Source organism: Lutra lutra, chromosome 6 (genome assembly GCF_902655055.1).
Source record: "Lutra lutra chromosome 6, mLutLut1.2, whole genome shotgun sequence".
Taxonomy (NCBI): Eukaryota; Metazoa; Chordata; class Mammalia; order Carnivora; family Mustelidae; genus Lutra; species Lutra lutra.
Window position 1 is genome coordinate 137,108,049 of NC_062283.1, and position 18,304 is coordinate 137,126,352.

An 18,304-nucleotide genomic window follows, 5' to 3' on the forward strand; every position below is an offset into this window, starting at 1 on the left:
GGGGGTATTGGGACCCAGCATTACTTTCGACCCAGTCATGTCTCTGTGTTGCCAGAGACCACACCCCCCTCAGAACCACAGAGGACTATTTCTTTTGGCCGGGTCTCTGACCTTGAAGGGTCTAGCCAGCCGCCTGGAAGCTTTGGGTGCTAGACATAATACGAGTACAGTCCAAGAAGTATTTTTATTTTATATATTTTATTTAGCATGGCTATACCAATTTTTTGTTAATATGTTTGACTCTTGAAATACATCTAAAATGCTTTGTAGGGCACCTGGGTGGCTCAGTGGGTTAAGCCGCTGCCTTCGGCTCAGGTCATGATCTCAGGGTCCTGGGATCGAGGCCCGCATCGGGCTCTCTGCTCAGCAGGGAGCCTGCTTTCTCCTCTCTCTCTCTCTCTCTCTGCCTGCCTCTCTGCCTACTTGTGATCTATCTCTGTCAAATAAATAAATAAATTCTTAAAAAAAAAAATGCTTTGTAAAATTGCTGCCCTTGAATTTCATATATATGTAATAGTCATGTATATTCATATTATATGTATAATAGTCATACATATTCATATTATATATAATATTCGTATATATTCACATTATATATAATATTCGTATATATTCATATTATATATATAATATTCATATATATTCATATTATATATATATAAGAGTCTAAAACACATTCAGAAATACAAAGAATACTAGAATTAATGGCAACATCCGTAAGTAATGGCATATTGCCTTTCTGTTGGAGATACAGCAAGTTGAGAATAGGGACCGATCTCCAGTGTATGTTATATCTTTGCTTTTCTTCCTTGTGAATGTGACAAGGCGGTTTTTCCTTAGAAAAATAGTTTGTGTTCAGCTGGGGAGGCTGATTTTTCTTCATCAGTTTCGCTCTTTAATAATTGAAAACTACTGTTCATTATTTACATAAAACTGTCTTTTTCTGGTCTGCTTCCTATAACCTTTCCCCTCTGAAGAATTTTAAGAATTCCCTTACTTTCCTCTGGGGGATTTTATGCTTGCTTTATCCCAGATGTGGGACATAGACCAGGCTGAGGTTTTTTGTTTTTTTGTTTTCTTTCTTTCTTCTTCTTCTTCTTCTTTTTTTTAAATATCCTTGTATTTGAAAGATGTTCTTTTAACCTGTGCCACTGGAAAAAGGATTTTTAAGAAAGTTAAGCAGTTAAGAAAATACGAGCTTGGTTTCAACATCTGACTTACCGAGTAACACCAAAATCCCATACGCAAAATGAACAAGTAGACAGCGGTTTCAAATAATAAGGGGAGAATGCACACGTGTTATTTCAGCCTTTTGATTCTGGGATTTTATTTTCTAAATGAAGCCCTGTCCGTTTCTAGTCCCGGCAGCCCCTTGTCTGGCTTTTCCATACACGCCTGCTGATGTCAGCCCAGGGAATGCATGGGTTTGGCTGTCTGTTACCCTGCTTTTGTCTTTTCTGTCCCCACCTTCTGCTGACACAAAGAGGATATAGACTTACTCATGATATTTTGTCTGCTTGCACTCTTACAGTTGTATTCATCCTAATCCTTGCTTCAGAGTGTAGAGTGTTAGGAAGCCTGAAGAAGCCAGAGTGATGGAGCCTATAATTAAGACAGGATCCTCTCTTTTTTTCCCAATGTCCATTCAGATTCCCAGACAAGATTTCGCCACCAGCTTTTGGCTATTGTGGTTTTCATATCAATGTCTAAAAAAATACCATAAGATGTAAACTTTCTTGAGTTACAAAATATGAGAAAAATGCCAAGGAGAGTTTGTCTTCCCAGCATGAGCAAATATTATGTGGTTTCCCCAAGTCCAAAGTTCTGTTTTCCTCAATGAATACATGTCTGAAGTATCATGTTTACTCGATTAATTCATCAATAAAATGATTAGATTTCTTATTTGAGTGTAGTTTTATTGTTTTTTTTTTTTTTAAAGATTTTATTATTTAGAGAGAGACAGAACATGAGTGAAGGGTGGGGAGAGAGGCAGAGGGAGAGGGAAAGGGAAAAGCAGACTGCCCACTGAGCAGGGAACCCCACGTGGGGCTCAATCCCAGGACCCTGGGACCATGACCTGAGCTGAAGGCAAACACTTAACCAACTGAGCTCCCCAGACACCCCTGTTTGAGTATAGGTGACATACAATGTTATATTAGTTTCAGGTGCACAACGTAAGACATTTGGCAAGTTTGTACATTATGCTATGTTCACCCTAAGTATAGCTACTGTCTGTCACTGTACAATGCTATTATAATATCATTGACCGTATTCCTTATGGTGTATCTTTTATTCCTGTGACTAAATTATTAGGTTTTAGTAAGTCTCTTCCTAGTTCAAATTTTTGTTTTTTTAAAAAAATCTAAATTGATAAGCTTTAGTTTTTAATATTTAGACCTTCTCCTAGTAAGCAAGGTTGTCTTTCCTACTTTGTCCTATTCCCCTGTTGACGTCCCCTTTTCTTTTTCCTCCTGTAGGATCTTTCGAAGATGGTTTGGCTGCCTGGGAGATTTGGAGATCTGATGCCACGATGAGGACTCACACACGGGGGGCTCCCAGTGTGTTTTTCATATATTTGTTTTGCTTTGTGTCGGCTTACATCACCGACGAGAACCCAGAAGTCATGATTCCCTTCACCAATGCCAACTATGACAGCCACCCCATGCTGTACTTCTCCAGGGCAGAGGTAGCAGAGCTCCAGCTTCGGGCGGCCAGCTCCCACGAGCACATTGCCGCCCGGCTCACCGAGGCTGTGCACACCATGCTGTCCAGCCCCTTGGAATATCTTCCTCCTTGGGACCCCAAGGACTATAGCGCTCGCTGGAATGAAATTTATGGCAACAACCTGGGCGCCTTGGCAATGTTTTGCGTGCTGTATCCTGAGAACATCGAAGCCCGAGACATGGCCAAAGACTACATGGAGAGGATGGCAGCTCAGCCTAGTTGGTAGATTTTTGTCTTTTTCTTCTTACTGTATTAACTCTGCAATTTAAAGAAGGAATCTATACACAATGAAATCTTAGAGGCCAGATTTTCACATGCGTGTGTGAGTGAAGGGGTGGGCTTCCTTGTTATTTGTGGTGTTAGTGGCTTATGAATGGCCCATAGTTTGAAAAGACCCAGTCATGTCCTTGTTTAAAGTTAGCAGGAAAATATTTAGATACAACCCAGCCAAAGAAAACATAATTTGCTGTGTTGAGTAAATACTATTATCTTGATTGTTGAGAATTCTTTCCTCCATGTTTAACAAGCATATGTTACGGTCCCTCTGGTGTTAGGCTCTTATTGTCCCCCAAGTGGTTAAAACCCTCTGCCAGCAAGAGATTTTTAGCTAATTGAGATTTATTTAAATTTTATGACAATTAGGAGCTAAAAAGAATTGTGATAGGATTAATTGGCGATTTATAAACAAGATCTATCCAGTAACTACCAAACTGCCCAAACCTGCAGGAAAACCTGTTGTATAATTATGTGAGGGATTCTAACTACTTAGTAATTTATCTTCAGATGTTCTAAGATTTGGAAGCAAACTTGCTGTCCCTTTTTGATTAGCTTAAATTTATTTTATTTGTTCATAATGAATATGTCTGCCTACTTCCAGAAAAATATGGGGTGGTGGGTTGATTAGGGATTCTGTGGGTATTCTTAACCAAATTGTGTTTTAATACATATTTATGGTACAATTGCACCAAAAAAATTACAAACTCTATGAAATACCGTTTTACAATTACAGAAGCTTCTTCTTTATAGGGCTATACGGGGCTTATTTTTAAATGCTTAGAAAAATCAGTGAATGCATTTAATGCTGTGATGTGTGACATCACACATATCATAGGAGTGAAGAATGGTCTTTTGCAACCTTTCTGAATTCTGTCAATGTGATAACAAAATTTAATCTTTCCTAAATTTCTGCCAAAATGATAAAAATGCTATTTGCTTATAGAATTTGAAGGATTTTTCTGAAATTTCTTAGTGAAGAAGATTATGGAAGACTTGCCATTAAATCCATAGCAGAGCTGAATTTTTTTTTTTTAAAGATTTTATTTATTTATTTGACAGAGACACAGTGAGAAAGGGAACACAACGAGGGGGAGTAGAAGAGGGGGAAGCAGGCTTCCCACTGAGGTGGGAGCCTGATGTGGGGCTTGATCCCAGGACTCTGGGATCATGACCTGAGCTGAAGGAAGATGCTTAATGACTGAGCCACCCAGGTGCGCCCACAGAGCTGAATTTTTAAGACTTACTGTGGGATGCCTGGGTGGCTCAGATGGTTAAGCATCTGCCTTGGGCTCAGGTCATGATCTCCAGGTCCTGGGAATCCCAGCTCAGTGGGGAGCCTGCTTCTCCCTCTACCTCCACCTTTCCCCTTGCTTGTGCTCTCTCGTCTCTCTCTCTCTCAAATGAATAATAAAATCTTAAAAAAAATTTGCTGTAGATATGTATAATCATTTTGAAGTTTATAATATTTTAAGTTGAAAACATTTTTATTTCGTTTGTTTCAAAACTGAGCCATTATGCAATAGTTTCTGATTTTGATTCTAATTAATTGATTTTACTCTATTCTTGACATCAAGAAAGAAAATAAAAGATGTATGAGAATTTATTTGATATTTGAGTTATAAGATTATATTATCAAATGTTATAATTACTTGACATTGGTTGTAATTGGTTAAAAATGGCAACCATTACATACTTTTAGGGAAAAGACCTCCACTGCCTGTAGAGCTACTTTTCTTTTAAAGTCCCTTTTTAGATAGACAAGTTAAATAAGATACTGATGAAAATGTTCCAGAGAAGAGTTACAGTAAAAAGCCATCTATTTCACTTCATAGCAGAGTATATAACTGGGAAGTACTGTTGTTTCATAGAGATTTTTTAAAAACACAAATACAATAACATTGAGAGAATTATATAAAACCAGTGCAAATGTTACAATATAAAGCATTCAGGAGTATAAATACCAACTTGGATGAGTGCTATCATTAGAGAGGATTAGTCTCCTAGGATAAAAGAAGGGAATATTAAATAACTTCGAACAAAACTGGTCATTTCCATATAGTTTCTGCAAGTTGAGATTTACTAGTTATTAGAGGTATGTATAAATTTGCCAGAAGACTAAGTACTTCATTCATGACAGCATTGATAAAAATAGGTCTAACTCTGTGTTATTTGGTCCCTGAGAAGCCAGTCTGTGATTTAATAGAGCTGAACAGCTGACCTCTTTCTCCTAAAGCTGAATGTCAGAAATGGAAAATTTACCTTTACATCTGCTTTCTAGTGCCAGAAGTGATCTTAGCAGAAAAAGTGGAGCTACTGGAGCATTTTGTCTTGGCAAGTACTGTTACTAGGTTCTACTTTTAGATGATTTTATGGAAATTTTAACTTTTTTTTTTTTTTTTTAAGATTTTATTTATTTGAGAGAGCACAAGTGGTGGGGAGGGGCAGATGGAGAGGGAGAAGCAGGCTCCCACTGAGCAGGGAGCTTGACACGGGACTCGATTCCAGGACCCTGGGATCATAACTGGAGCCAAAGTCAGACACTTAACCCACTGAGCCACCCAGGTGCCCTGGAAATTTTACCTTTTTAGAAGCTACCACACCCAACCCCTAGATTCTTGTATTTTCATTTAGATTTATAGTTGAAGTAATCACTTTTTGTCAACTTAAATGTTTTTTCTAATTCAGCTGTCTGTTTAAATCATCTAATTCATATGTTCCCACAATGCACAGAGAAGTATATTGTGGATGTTGTCACTGTCTTAGGATATAGTTCACCTATACTAGTTTCAGTGGGAAAAAAAAAAAAAAAAGAACTAGCTCTTATTTACCAAAGATTTAATATCATAAATTTGTTTAGAAAGCTTCCTGCAATGGCTTTATCAGACTGAATACATTTGCCATTTTCCTTGAATGGCATTTCTACTCCTTTTAAAACCAATGACGAAATTGTGTTCACTCAGTTATTCAATCAACTAACTTTTATTGAGTATCTACTGTGTGTCATGAACTAGGCTGGATACCAGGGATTTAAAGATGCAGTAATAGCCAAGAAATTGTATACGTCACCCCTAGAGTGAGGAGTGCAAGCCTTGGGTATTTGAAACCTAAGCCAGGGCTGTGCGCTCTTCTCGGAAATGAGTGTAAGGATCACTTAATGAGTGGTGTCATCAGTTTCATTCATGACTTAATAAACGAAGGTCTGTATTGTGTGCACTCTGGTGCGGTAGAGAAGTGCTAACTCCAGAGTCTTTTTTTTTTTTTTTTTTTTTAATTTTATTTACTTATTTGACAGAGGGGGAGAGATCACAAGTAGGCAGAGCAGCAGGTAGGGGAAGCAGGTCTCCCACTGAGCAGAGAACCTGAAGCGGGGCTCGATCCCAGGACCCTGAGATCATGACCTGAGCTGAAGGCAGAGGCTTAACCCACTGAGCCACCGAGGCACCCCTAACTCCAGAGTCTTATTACAGCCTGGATTGGACTCCCAGCTCTCCACTCCTCAGCTGTGGTACTTCAGACAAACGTGCTTCATTGGGCTGTGCCTTTAGCATCCTGATTCGTAAAGTGGCCACAGCAGCAGTATCTCCCTCACAGTCTTGTTAGGAGGATTAAACAAGGTAACGGAAATATTCGGTGCAGTCCCAGTCACCTAGTAAGCCTTCAGTAAATAAGAATAATGACATTAACGATAAGTAGCGTTGCTGTTATTTACTCAATATTTAGACCCTGTTTGGCTTATCATTTAGTATATGTGGGCTCAAAGGAAATAGTTTTGGGGATTTATTTGGAGATTATATTCATCTTTGTTCCAATGCCTCTCTAAACTAGAACATCTGTTTAACTCACAAAATTTCCCTTTTGGCTTTGTTCCATGAAAATGCTCAGAGATGCTCCCAAGGGCCCTTTTTTAATGTATATAAGAATCTGATGGGAAGGCCAGTGAGTAAAGCTTAGTGGAATGTAACAGTGATGTGTCTTTTGTCTGGTATTAAAAAGTAGTACATCTGAGATACATGTGCATACAAATTTGTTAATATGGTTCATTTCATTTGAGTATTTTGTAAGAGAAGAGCTAAAAGGTAACATCTATATATTGACTTATTTAAGGCTCTTGGGCCATTGTGAAAGAAAAGTTAAAGAAAAATGTTGTCTGATACACTGATCCTGCTTTTTATGTCCATTTTATGTGACACGTACCACAAAGTAGAAAGGAGATCTGGAAGATTGGTCGTGAGGATGGTAGTGATTGAAAACAGCAGCATGCAAAACTTTCTTCTCTTCGAGTTACACTTGTGTTTATCTCTCCCCCCGATGATTGGGCACCACGGAAAGATGGGTCCTGTCTGTGTGCTGGGTCTGCCTTTGCAGACATGCCCCGACCTTGCTCACACATTCTTTTGTTCTTCTGACTTCTGCTAAGGCTCATATGTTCTTCGTAACAGGAAAATTAACAGTAATTTAAGCCTGTTCTTAGCCTACGTCTAAAAATCAGATTTAAAAAGATGTCATTTTAACTTAGATATAAAGTGGCAAATCATTTTCAGCACCACCAAAAATGTCTCTAACCTTTGAATGAATAGCCTTTTTTTGGTCTTCTATAGATCTCGTCTTCCAAATGAGAACTAGGATTTGTATTTTATATAAAGGGTTGCATTTTATATAACTGAGTATTTTATTATATTGGCTCTGTATTTTATATAAAGGCTTGATGAGACCTAAATATGCAGCCACTTGAAGAAAACTTAATGAGCTGAGACCCTAAGTCTAGAGCTGGTAACAATAGAAAATGCATTTTAATTCACTTCGTGAATTCACTTTTCATATTCTGTTGCCTAGTCACTAGAGCAAGGTCTGCATATGTCAGTTGGCATATGGGGATATTCTCATGTGTAAATGGTTGATTTCTGCCTTCAAACCTTACATTAGTTAAAAAAGAACACAGATTCCAAATAAATATTCTCCATTAGCCACCCCTCCAAAAGCTTAAACCTTAAGGTAGAAAAATAATAAAAGCAGTTCTTAGTACAGATTTAAAAGAGATATCTAAAAAGTCAATTTTTGGGGTTTTGGGAGTCAGCACATATTACTCTACTTTCTTAAAAATTATATATATAAAAAAAATTATATATATATTTTTTATTTACTTATTTCTACTATAGGTTTCCCCCAGAAGATTAAGGAAACAAAATACAAGATTCAAATTAAAAGTAGCTGACAAAGAAAAGGGAAGAAAAATGTTGGGGACATCAGCTGAATTAGGAATGAGACAGTTGCTAAAATGTTGCATCTCACAGACCATGAGTGGTCCAAAGTGGGCTCTGGGTTTTTTAGCTGTAAAAAGAGTAGGCTCAGGAAGTTTTGAAGTGTAGAGTCTCCATGGATCAAAAACAGATCAGTTACTCTATAGAACTACTACTCAGTATCAGACAGAATTATCTCCTGGGTTTTTTGTGAAGAACCTTCACAACGGTCTCATGAACATCTCTACAATGCATATGTGATGGGTTGCATGAGACTCTTTTTTTTTTTTAATTAAGATTTTATTTATTTGAGAGAGCATCCGTGCACACAACCAGGGGTGGGGAATGGTGGGCAGAGGCAGAGTGAGAAGCAGATTCCCTGCTGAGTAGGGAGCCTGATGTGGAGCTCGATCCCAGGACCCTGGAATCATGACCCAAGTAGAAGGCAGATGCTTAACTAACTGAGCCCCCCAGGCGCCCAGTGAGGCTGTTTTGTGCCAGATCAGACTCAAGGCAGGGTTGTGGCTTTCGCTCAAACATGTATCCTCCACCTCTTAGCATGGTATTACGTAGATTTCTGTCCAGTGAATGAATGAATGAATAGCATCCCTGGTAAAGCATCTCCAAAATGAAGTTCATTGAAATCCAGGTGGGGGTGGGATTTAGCCTCAGGCCACTTTTTCCCCTCGTCTAGCTAATTAATCGTCCAGGAGAATCTTGCGTACTTATCAGGCAGCCTCCCTGTACATCGCGCGTCTCACTCAAGCTCATGATAGATGCCATTACAGTCCTCAGGAAGTTCTTGCAGTGATCTGTGACTAAAAACAAGCCAAAGCAGCAAAAAACTCACGCAAATGATTATTGGAAAACACTACAGATCCTGAATTGCTTAAGAAAGGCTTAGTTGGGGGCACCTGGGTGGCTCAGTGGGTTAAGCCTCTGCCTTCAGCTCAGGTCGTGATCTCAGTCCTGGGATCGAGCCCTGCATCCGTCTCTCTGCTTGACAGGAGTCTGCTTCCCTCTCTCTCTGCCTGCCTCTCTGCCTACTTGTGCTCTGTCTCTCTCTGTCAAATAAATAAATAAAATCTTAAAAAAAAAAAAAAAAGAAGGGCTCAGTTGGGGCTATTTTACATACTAATATGAAGAGATGAATGCATTTAAAAGAAATTTAAGATAGGATTGTAACAAAAAGGCCATGTTCAGCTCTCATTGATAGTGTCTCATTATCCTGTGTGCATTTCCAGGCAGGAGGCTTTTGTGCAGGCATAGTGAACCCTGGAGAATGGGCGTCCAGGACTGGTCTTTGGAGGCCGAGCAGTGCAGGTGCCTTGAGTCTGCCGTTGTATTTCTTCGGCAGGTTTTTTAACCCCTGTAAAGCGCAGTGTCTTCATCTGTAAAATGTGGATGATCCTTCTGGTGCAGTGAGATAATGCACGTAAAGCCCTTCGCATTATGTACCTGGCACAGAGTTTTACTAAAAACTCTGTTGTTATTACACGGAAATAGGTATGAACATGGAGCTTGATTTTCAAGCTTCTTGGTACATAGGACCCCGTTTTACCTGCTCTGTCACTCTGGAGTCGTGTTCTTGAGAAGGATTCACTGTGAATCGTGCTTTCTTCCTTTCTTCATAGTAGTTTTGCTTACTGATGGTCAGCAAATAAATCACAGAGGAAAGAAATTACTTCACCCTCGCATTGGAGCCAGTCAGCTACAGGAAGTCAGCGCTGGTGAGGGAAACAAAGAAAGTTGAACTTTTGGACAGAGAAGTAATTGTATTTTCGTTTGCAGCTGACTGAGTGCTGAATCCTAACCGGGCGGATTGCAGACTTCTGGAAAGTGACATCTGAGAGTGCATTTGCAAAATAAAGTAAAATAAACTAATAAGGTAAAATGAAGGAGAGAGAAAAAGAAGAGCCTCTGGCATGTGGAAATGAACCAATCCGTTTCATTCCTGGACATTCCAGAATGAAGTGTGTGCCTGTCTTTCTCAGCAGAGCCCTGCTGGGCTCCGAGTACAGTTCCCTACAGCTGTTTCACAGACTTCTTACGTTTCTGAATCATTCGTTAAGGCTGGGAATCCAAGGAAGGGGGAGGGTGTAGCTGGGTTCCAACATGTGGAGCCCCAGCACCGTGAGTGAAAAGATCAGGTTTTTCTCTCATGACCTTACAGTGGCAAAGACTGGGAGGCTTAGCCCAGAATGCACCTGGAAACCATTGGATTCCAGGAAACACATCCAGTGGACCTGGGGAAGCAATTGCTGGGCTCTCAGAATACCCAGTCCCCAATTCCCCTAGCTTTTTCTCATTCCTCTTTATCCTTCTTTTTACCCTTCCCCCCACCTCTCTTTTTGCCTCTCTTTTCTCTCATTTTCATTCTGTAATCTGAAAGAAGTCACCCCTTTTACCCTACTTTAGATCCTTGGAATTAGAAGACTAAAACTGATGACTATGAGGCTTATTAGCATGCTTAGGTTTTTTTTTTTCTTTTTAAGAGATCCTACATTTATTTTATTTATTTTTTTAAGTAACCTCTACCCCTGATGTAGGGCTTGAACTTAGAACCCCAAGACTAAGAGTCTCATGCTCTACCCAACTGAGCTAGCCAGGCTGATGAATGTTATGGAAACACGTGCTAGGAACCTGACCCACTGGGACTTCTCTTCTTGAAGGCTATTTAATAGGCAGATCATTGCTGCATAATAATAAACGAAACTCCTGGGCGAGGATTGGGGTCAGGAGACCCATAGCAGGACAAAGCTTGTGAAAAGTTGCTAATCGAGAGGCAGCATGGGGTGTGCAGATTAGATGAGTGTCTCCTTTAGAGTATGGTAGTTCAATACATGGCAGACAAAGTGCTCTCCATATATTTCAAATGCAAGTGAGGATAAAGTAGTTTTAACAGTGCTTCTTTCTAATAACAAATTTAAGATATTTTATAGCAGCTATAATCATACACAAGTGAACAGAAATCCAGTTAATTTTCTTTGGGGGATCGGTTTGTTGTTTGACTCTGAGAGTCAGTATTGGTGATGAGTGACCCTCTCTCTCCTACCTCCTGACCTTTTAATGTCATTTCCCTTTTTAAGTATAACAAGGGCTTTCAGAGCAGCCAGAGAGAGCTGTGCTTAAGGCCAGGGGAATCCTTGTCCCTCTTTTGATAGGGTTCTAAGTCAAAGTCCATCACCCCGTATATACAAAAGGGCAGCACCAATGTTCCACATAGTCTTAATAATCTGGCACTTAAATGTTTCTAATATGAAAAACTTACTAAGCATGAGGTTTGAATTTTGTGCATTTCTTGCCCCTTATCTTGAGAGAAGATATTAATTGGCAAGCGTTGCCTGTGTGTCTGTATTCTAGTCCAATGATGCTTCATAGCCATTTTTTTTTAAGTTGGCTTTATCTGTTAAGTAAAATAACTGTTCATTTCTTTTTTTTTTTTTCAAGACTTTATTTGTTCATTTGAGAGAAGAGAGAACAAGTACAAGCTAGGAGGAAGGGGAGAGAGAGAAGCAGACTCCCTGCTGAGCAGAGAGTCCAATGTGGGGCTTGACCCCCAGAACCCTGAGATCATGACCTGAGCTGAAGGCAGAGGCTTAACCCACTGAGCCACCCAGAGGCCCAATAACTATTTAGTTCTAATGCCACTAAAGATGTAGAGTCTTGCTAACATTAGGTTCTTCCTAATGCTGTGCAGAAATTATAACTCCTAGAGTGTAATCATGCCATGAGTACGCCCATGAGGTCTCTTATAAGCCGGGTAGTTCATTTTACATTAGTTATCTTCAGAATGGCTTTTTTATTTCCTCACCTCCTTCTGCCATATCCATTAAGGGGACTTTTTTCAGCCATGCTCAACAGACTCTCATCCCTCTGCCCTTTTCCTTTCTGGTGTCGATACGCAGCATTAGGACAGCAGGAGGAGACATTGTTAGGGGCTGCCAGATCATTGTTTATCCTATGTAAGCTGGTGGTTTGGAAGCTTTGTGTGTGGGAAGGCTTGGAAGGGGAGGAATCAGGAGGAGGGGGACCTAGGTAGAAGCTCTTAATATCAGTCCAGAGAGGAAGTGAAGACCGTAATTAAGACAATGATGGTGGAAAGACAAAGGAGTGACTTAGGACAGAGAATCTGCACGGAGATTGATGGCATTTTTTTTTTTTTCCAGTTTCTATTCACAAAGAAAAAGCTCCAGTCCATCTTTTAATTTTTTTGAAAAATTCCTGACATTACAGAACTAAACTGAAATGTATTAATATTCCACTCTTACATTTCCATGACAAACAGAAAAAAAAATTCATGAGCCAAAAAAAAGGGGGGGGGGAAGCTTATAAAACTAAATATGGATCTCAGCATTAACAGCTGAACAGAGAAAGGAATTAAAACGCTTTAATTAAAAAATCACGAGTGGATGATAAAGTGTGTAGAAACTGAAAATTTACAAACTATTTAAAACCTGGAATCGCTGACTGTTCAGAAACTACACAGATGGATCATGGGTGGTGGTGAACAGCAGAAAGGGATTATGGATGAATCTGCATTGTTCTAGCTGCTCCCCATGCCACCCATCTCCGAGGAAAGCCTGACATTGATTAGGTATTGAGCCAGGCTAATGCTGGCAGCAGATCCAGTGATGGTAACCTGCCTATCAGTAGATCCTTCCACTGGGTTCGCAATTTTGATCTGCGCCCCAGACATCTGACGGATCTCATTGATTTTGGCGCCTTGACGCCCGATTATGCAGCCAATCAAATCATTTGGAATGGTGAGTTCATGAGAAGTAGTCTGAGCAGATGCATCCAAACCTGCCCAATAGCCTTTCACCTCTGGAGAGCTGGATTCAATGCCACTGAATCCGGTGTTGCCATGCGTCATGGGAAAATGAGACTGTTGTATTGCCAACTGGTGCAGCTTGGTCAAATCTGGCTGTGGAATGGCATACTGTCCTTGAATGGTATAGGCCTGACCACCTGCAAAGATGACTGGAGAACTGGACGGCTTGGGCCGGTACGGGATGGTCACGCCCTTCGGGGGGGACTCCAACATGACCACGCAGATCTGTTTCACACACTCAATGATGGATTGCGGAATGCCAGCAATAGTGATGGCCCGCTCAGTTGAGTTGGGGAGCATATCCCCCGCCACCTGGACCTGAGCCCCTGTACTCTCTCGTATTTCCTTGATCTTGCAACCACCTTTCCCAATGAGAGAGCCACACTGACTAGCAGGGACCACCAGCCTCAGGGTAACTGGGGGTCTACTGGCAGCTGTGCTATTGGTCATAGAGCTGCTGATGTCCTCTTCTAGTTTGTCAATGATCATAGCAAAGGCTTTGAAGATCGCGTTAGTGGGTCCAGCCAAAGTGATAATTCTCTCAGGACAATTTCCTTCTGAGATGTTGATACGTGCACCACTCTCCTCACGCATCTTCTTAACTGATTCTCCTTTCTTTCCAATGATACTGCCAACTTCCTTTCCATGCATAAGTAGCCGGATGGTGAGAGTGACATTTAATCCACCTTCAATCACACCGGTGTCCATGTCGAGCAGTGTTCTGGGGAGCTGGACTTTGAGTGGTCAAGTCTTTGGTCACTGGTGGGGGTGAAAGCCAAAAACTGCAGGCGCGAGGCGACTGAGGGGAAAAGAGATTGATGGCATTTGAGACACTTTGTCTCATGGTGTGCTGCCTTTTTTTTTTTTTAAGATTTATTTATTTATTTGACAAAGATCGAGAGATCACAAGTAGGCAGAGAGGCAGGCAAAGAGGGAGGGGGAGGCAGGCTCTTTGCTGAGCAGGGAGCCCAATGCGGGGCTTGAGCTCAGGACCCTGATATCATGACCTAAGCTGAAGGCAGGGGCTTAACCCACTGAGCCACCCAGGAGCCCCAGTGTGCTGCTTTTGTCAGAATTCTATAAATATCCTTTTTTGGGCAGGGGGAGTTAAAAATTGTATCTTTTCCTCTTAATCTTGAGTTTAGACACCAGGTTGGGCATGAAGCCTACTAAAATAAGTAATAAAAATTTTAAAAAATTGGGGCACCTGGATGGCTCAGTGTTAGAGCCTCTGCCTTAGGCTTGGGTCATGATCTCAGGGTCCTGGGATCGAGCCCCGCATCAGGCTCTCTGCTCAGCAGGGAGCCTGCTTCCCTTCCTCTCCCTCTGCCTACTTGTGATCACTGTCAAATAAATAAAAATCTTTAAAAAAATTTAAAAAATAGTCTTTATTTCATATCTGCAAAAATCATCCTATAAGTCTAATTCATTTATAACAAATGTGGTTACCAGTGGGTTAGGGTTTTTTCTTTAATCGAAGTATAGTTGACATACAATAATAGTTTCAGGTGTATGACATAGTGATTGAACAAGCATATCAGTTAATAAATGCTCACTGTGATGAGTGTAGTTACCATCTGTCACCATACAAAGTTATTATAATATTATTGACTCTATTCCCTGTGCTATATTTTCCATCCCTTTAACTTATGTTTTTTTATTTCTAGTTTATACCTCTTAATCCCCTTCATCTATTTTGTCCATTCCTCCACACCCCCAGCTCTGGCACTTATCAGTTCTCTATATTTATGAGTCTATTTCTGGTTTTTTTTTGGTGTGTATATGCTCATTTGTGTTTGTTTTCCTTAGATTGCACATATAAGTGAAATCATATGGTACTTGTCTTTTTCTGTCTGACTTATTTCACTTAGCATAATACCCTCTAGGTCCATCTGTGTTGTCAAGAATGGCAAGATTTCATTCTTTTTGATGGTTGAGTAATATTCCACATATATATACCACAATTTGTTTATGCATCCTTCTGTCAGTGGACACGTGCTTATTTCCAGGTCTTGGCTATTGCAAATAATTATAAAATAAACACGGGGTACATATATCTTTTTTTTTTTTAAGATTTTATTTATTTATTTGACAGAGAGAGGGATCACAAGTAGGCAGAGAGGCAGGCGGCGGGGGGAAGGGAAGCAGGCTCCCCACTGAGCAGAGAGCCCGATGCGGGGCTCAATCCCAGGACCCTGAGATCATGACCTGAGCTGAAGGCAGAAGCTTAACACACTGAGCCACCCAGGCGCCCCAACACTTACTATTTCTTGTCTCTTTGTTACTAGCTATTCTGACTGATGCGAGATAACATATATTCCTAAAAAGGCAGATTCCTGGGCCCTACACAGACTCAGTGAATCTCCTTCTTTTGGAGTGGGCCGAGTAACCTGTCCTTTTTAACAAGTCCCCCATGTGATTCTGAGACACACTAAAATTTAAAAAGGAAAGGAAAGGGAGGTTTTAAAAAAATGGCACTTGGTTTTTGTCTTGGGTTAACTGGTTGCACGGTGATGCCCAGATGTGAGAGAGAATAGAGGAGAGAGAGGATGGTTAACTTTTTACCTGTCTTTTGGTAAAGTGACAGTCTTTCTTCTATCCGCTTTATCCGTCTCGCTTTGTTGATACCAACCGCGTAGACAGATGAATTTCAAAGCCCTGTGTCCCTCTTGTCATCACAAAGGTTCAGAGTTACCTGCGGTAGGTATCTTGCTGTGTATTTATTACTGTACTTACTTGGGCCTCCTGGCCATATCTGTTCCTCACCGAAGTTGAGTGTCAACCGCTTTCACCTGTTCTGTGGCTTCTGCATTGTTGCTGCTACACTGTTGACCTCAGGCCATTTTTCTCCTTGCCACTCTGCGCATGCATCTTGCTCTTGTTTGTGTCCTTGTTGAATGTGGGCGAGCTCTTCAGGAAAAAGTATTTTTAGGTGTCAAAAAAAAGATCAGCCTGTTGTCATCAGCATCATAAAACATGCCCCTATCCCGAGCTTACAGATTTTTTTTTTTTAAAGATTTTATTTATTTATCTATTTGACAGAGAGAGAGAGATCACAAGTAGGCAGAGAGAGGAGGAAGCAGGCTCACTGCTGAGCAGAGAGCCCGATGCGGGGCTCGATCCCAGGACCCTGAGATCATGACCCGAGCCGAAGGCAGAGGCCTAACCCACTGAGCCACCCAGATGCCCTACAGATTTTTTTTTTAAAGTCTTATTTTTCCCAGAATTTTGTAATTTCAGTGTTTTAAGCTTTTCACTGACAGGCATTGATGTGCATCGCCACTTGGACCACATGTGCTGGCATTTTTAACTCTGCCCTGAGTCTTGAGGCAGTAAGTTTACAATATAGCAGTGCAGAGTCAGCTTTCTGTCTGTAGGAATCCCAGCTGCATCTGTCCCTTTCCTTCCTCCTTTCCCTCCAGCCCTCCTTGGACTTCAGGATCCATTTTGCCTTTTCCTTCCTCTGTAAGATTTTCTCTAGCCTGTTACCCTTCTCAGTTTCCACAGTTACTATTTCTCATGTGACTTGTCAGTTTGCAGTAGTAACTGGGTTATTTACTACTTGGTTCTCAAATCAGGAGTATATAGCTTCAAGACGAAGCCCCCCAAAAATGTTTATCTGGAAACATCCTGGCCTCTAACTTCTACCCATACCTTGTCCGGTATGATTCAGATACGCCAAGAGAACCATGCAAACTTCTTATAGGGTGTCTTGTCTGTACTAGAATTCTTGTTTGTACTAGAATTCTCTTGTTTGTACTAGAATTCTCGTACCAGAGTTCTTGGTCCTACCCCACATAAGCTCATTGAGGGCAGCACCATCATCACTTTCCACTTTTGAGTCCTGAAAGCCATATATGGTCACAAAGATGCTAATAAATGAGTGAACGCATCAGTTCATTTTGATTGAAAGTCTTTGCTTACCCAGAGCTAAAGTCCTGGATCTGTTTATAACTTTGCATCAGGTTTGGTACCTTGTGCAGCATGGACGTACGTATGTGTCTGCCTCACTGTTGCTCTGAAGGCCTGCCTGTAGTCACAGAGGTATTGTTCCTTGGCCCGGCTGGAGGCCAGTAAAAGGTATGTCAGGATTTGACATCTCAGTGCATGGTTTGCTGGCAGAGTCAGATTACCTGCTCTTTGAAATGCCCATGCACCTGGTATTCTCTCCTTCCCAGATCCTCAAATTTTGGCATCCGGCATCTTTTTTTTTTTTTTTAAGATTTTATTTATTTATCTGACAGAGAGAGAAAAGTCACAAGTAGGCAGAGAGGCAGGCAGAGAGAGAGGGGGAAACAGGCTCCCCGCTGAGCAGAGAGCCCAATGCAGGGCTTGATCCCAGGACTCTGAGATCATGACCTGAGCCAAAGGCAGAGGCTTAACCCACTGAGCCACCCAGGCGCCCTGGCATCCAGCATCTTAATATGCATATCATATTTGTGGCTATTCCCTGTCAGTGACCTCAATAGAATTCTGTTCAGTTTTCTGTTTTTTTCCCATTAAAGCCACTTGCTTCTATCTTTGAAATGTATGGTAGTGATGCTGGTTGGGCAGTGGGAGGTGATAGTTTATTGGAATTAGAGCAAGGACGGTGGAGGCAGATTGCCTGTGTTCTCATCGCATTTATGGGTTCTGTGATCTGGATCATGTTAGTTGGCTTCTGTGTGGCTCAGTTTCCTCACATATGAATTGGTGATAAATGTAATACTGATGTCGTAGTATTTAGAGCATTAAATGAGTTAATGAAAGAGTATCTAGCGTAATGTTATTGTTATCTTTATTATTTTGCTCGTATTTTGTTTTCTTATAAATGGATGCCAACAAAGGTATTTTCATTTATCATAAATGGATGTATATATTCATTTTATTGATGTTTATTTTGTACTTATTCTGTTCTAGGAATTGTGGTAGGAATTGGGGATACATAAATTTGAGGGCAAGTTCTACATCTTGCCATGTTGTTGACCCGTGGGAAGATATCCACTAATAAATATGAAAGCAGATGCAAAATGCTGTGATTGGGAAAGGACAGTGTATAATGGGTAGATGGAAGGGTACTTCACCCAACATTAAGGCATTGGGGGAAGACTTTCCCACTGCGGCCTGAAGGATGAACAGGAATCAGCCAAGTGAAGGGAAAAGAGAGTGCATTTGATTTTTTTGAACGGCAGTAACTTATGTTCAAAGACCATGACATAAGAAAGCACAATACTTTTCAGGAACTGAAAATTCA

General features: G+C 40.8%; 2 protein-coding genes and 1 long non-coding RNA gene across 6 annotated transcripts in view; 1 reads left to right on the forward strand and 2 right to left on the reverse strand.

Moving 5' to 3' along the window:
• DSE (dermatan sulfate epimerase) overlaps nucleotides 1–18,304 on the forward strand; it is a 108,254-nt gene that overhangs the window by 46,186 nt on the left and 43,764 nt on the right. For 2 of the 3 annotated variants that reach the window (XM_047733103.1, XM_047733104.1), the window contains exon 2: nucleotides 2,478–2,946. In XM_047733103.1, the coding sequence (XP_047589059.1) occupies nucleotides 2,478–2,946 (469 nt within the window). Of the gene's footprint in view, nucleotides 1–2,477; nucleotides 2,947–18,304 lie in introns of those variants that run through there. The other variant, XM_047733105.1, reaches the window with a different exon arrangement.
• Nucleotides 9,301–16,771, reverse strand: LOC125102215 (uncharacterized). Its single transcript, XR_007128070.1, has 3 exons — nucleotides 16,726–16,771; nucleotides 15,808–15,981; nucleotides 9,301–9,964 (listed from the first exon to the last, which is right to left on the reverse strand). It is a non-coding gene; the product is annotated as an uncharacterized LOC125102215 (long non-coding RNA).
• On the reverse strand, nucleotides 12,429–13,881 carry LOC125102211 (poly(rC)-binding protein 2-like). Of its 2 annotated transcripts, XM_047733109.1 has the most exons (2): nucleotides 13,086–13,881; nucleotides 12,429–13,043 (listed from the first exon to the last, which is right to left on the reverse strand). In XM_047733109.1, exons 1-2 carry the CDS (start codon nucleotides 13,777–13,779, stop codon nucleotides 12,784–12,786), a joined length of 954 nt encoding a protein of 317 aa, XP_047589065.1. In that variant the 5' UTR covers nucleotides 13,780–13,881; the 3' UTR covers nucleotides 12,429–12,783. The 2 variants fall into 2 exon arrangements, with proteins under 2 accessions (XP_047589065.1, XP_047589063.1); XM_047733107.1 differs by having other exon boundaries at nucleotides 12,429–13,881.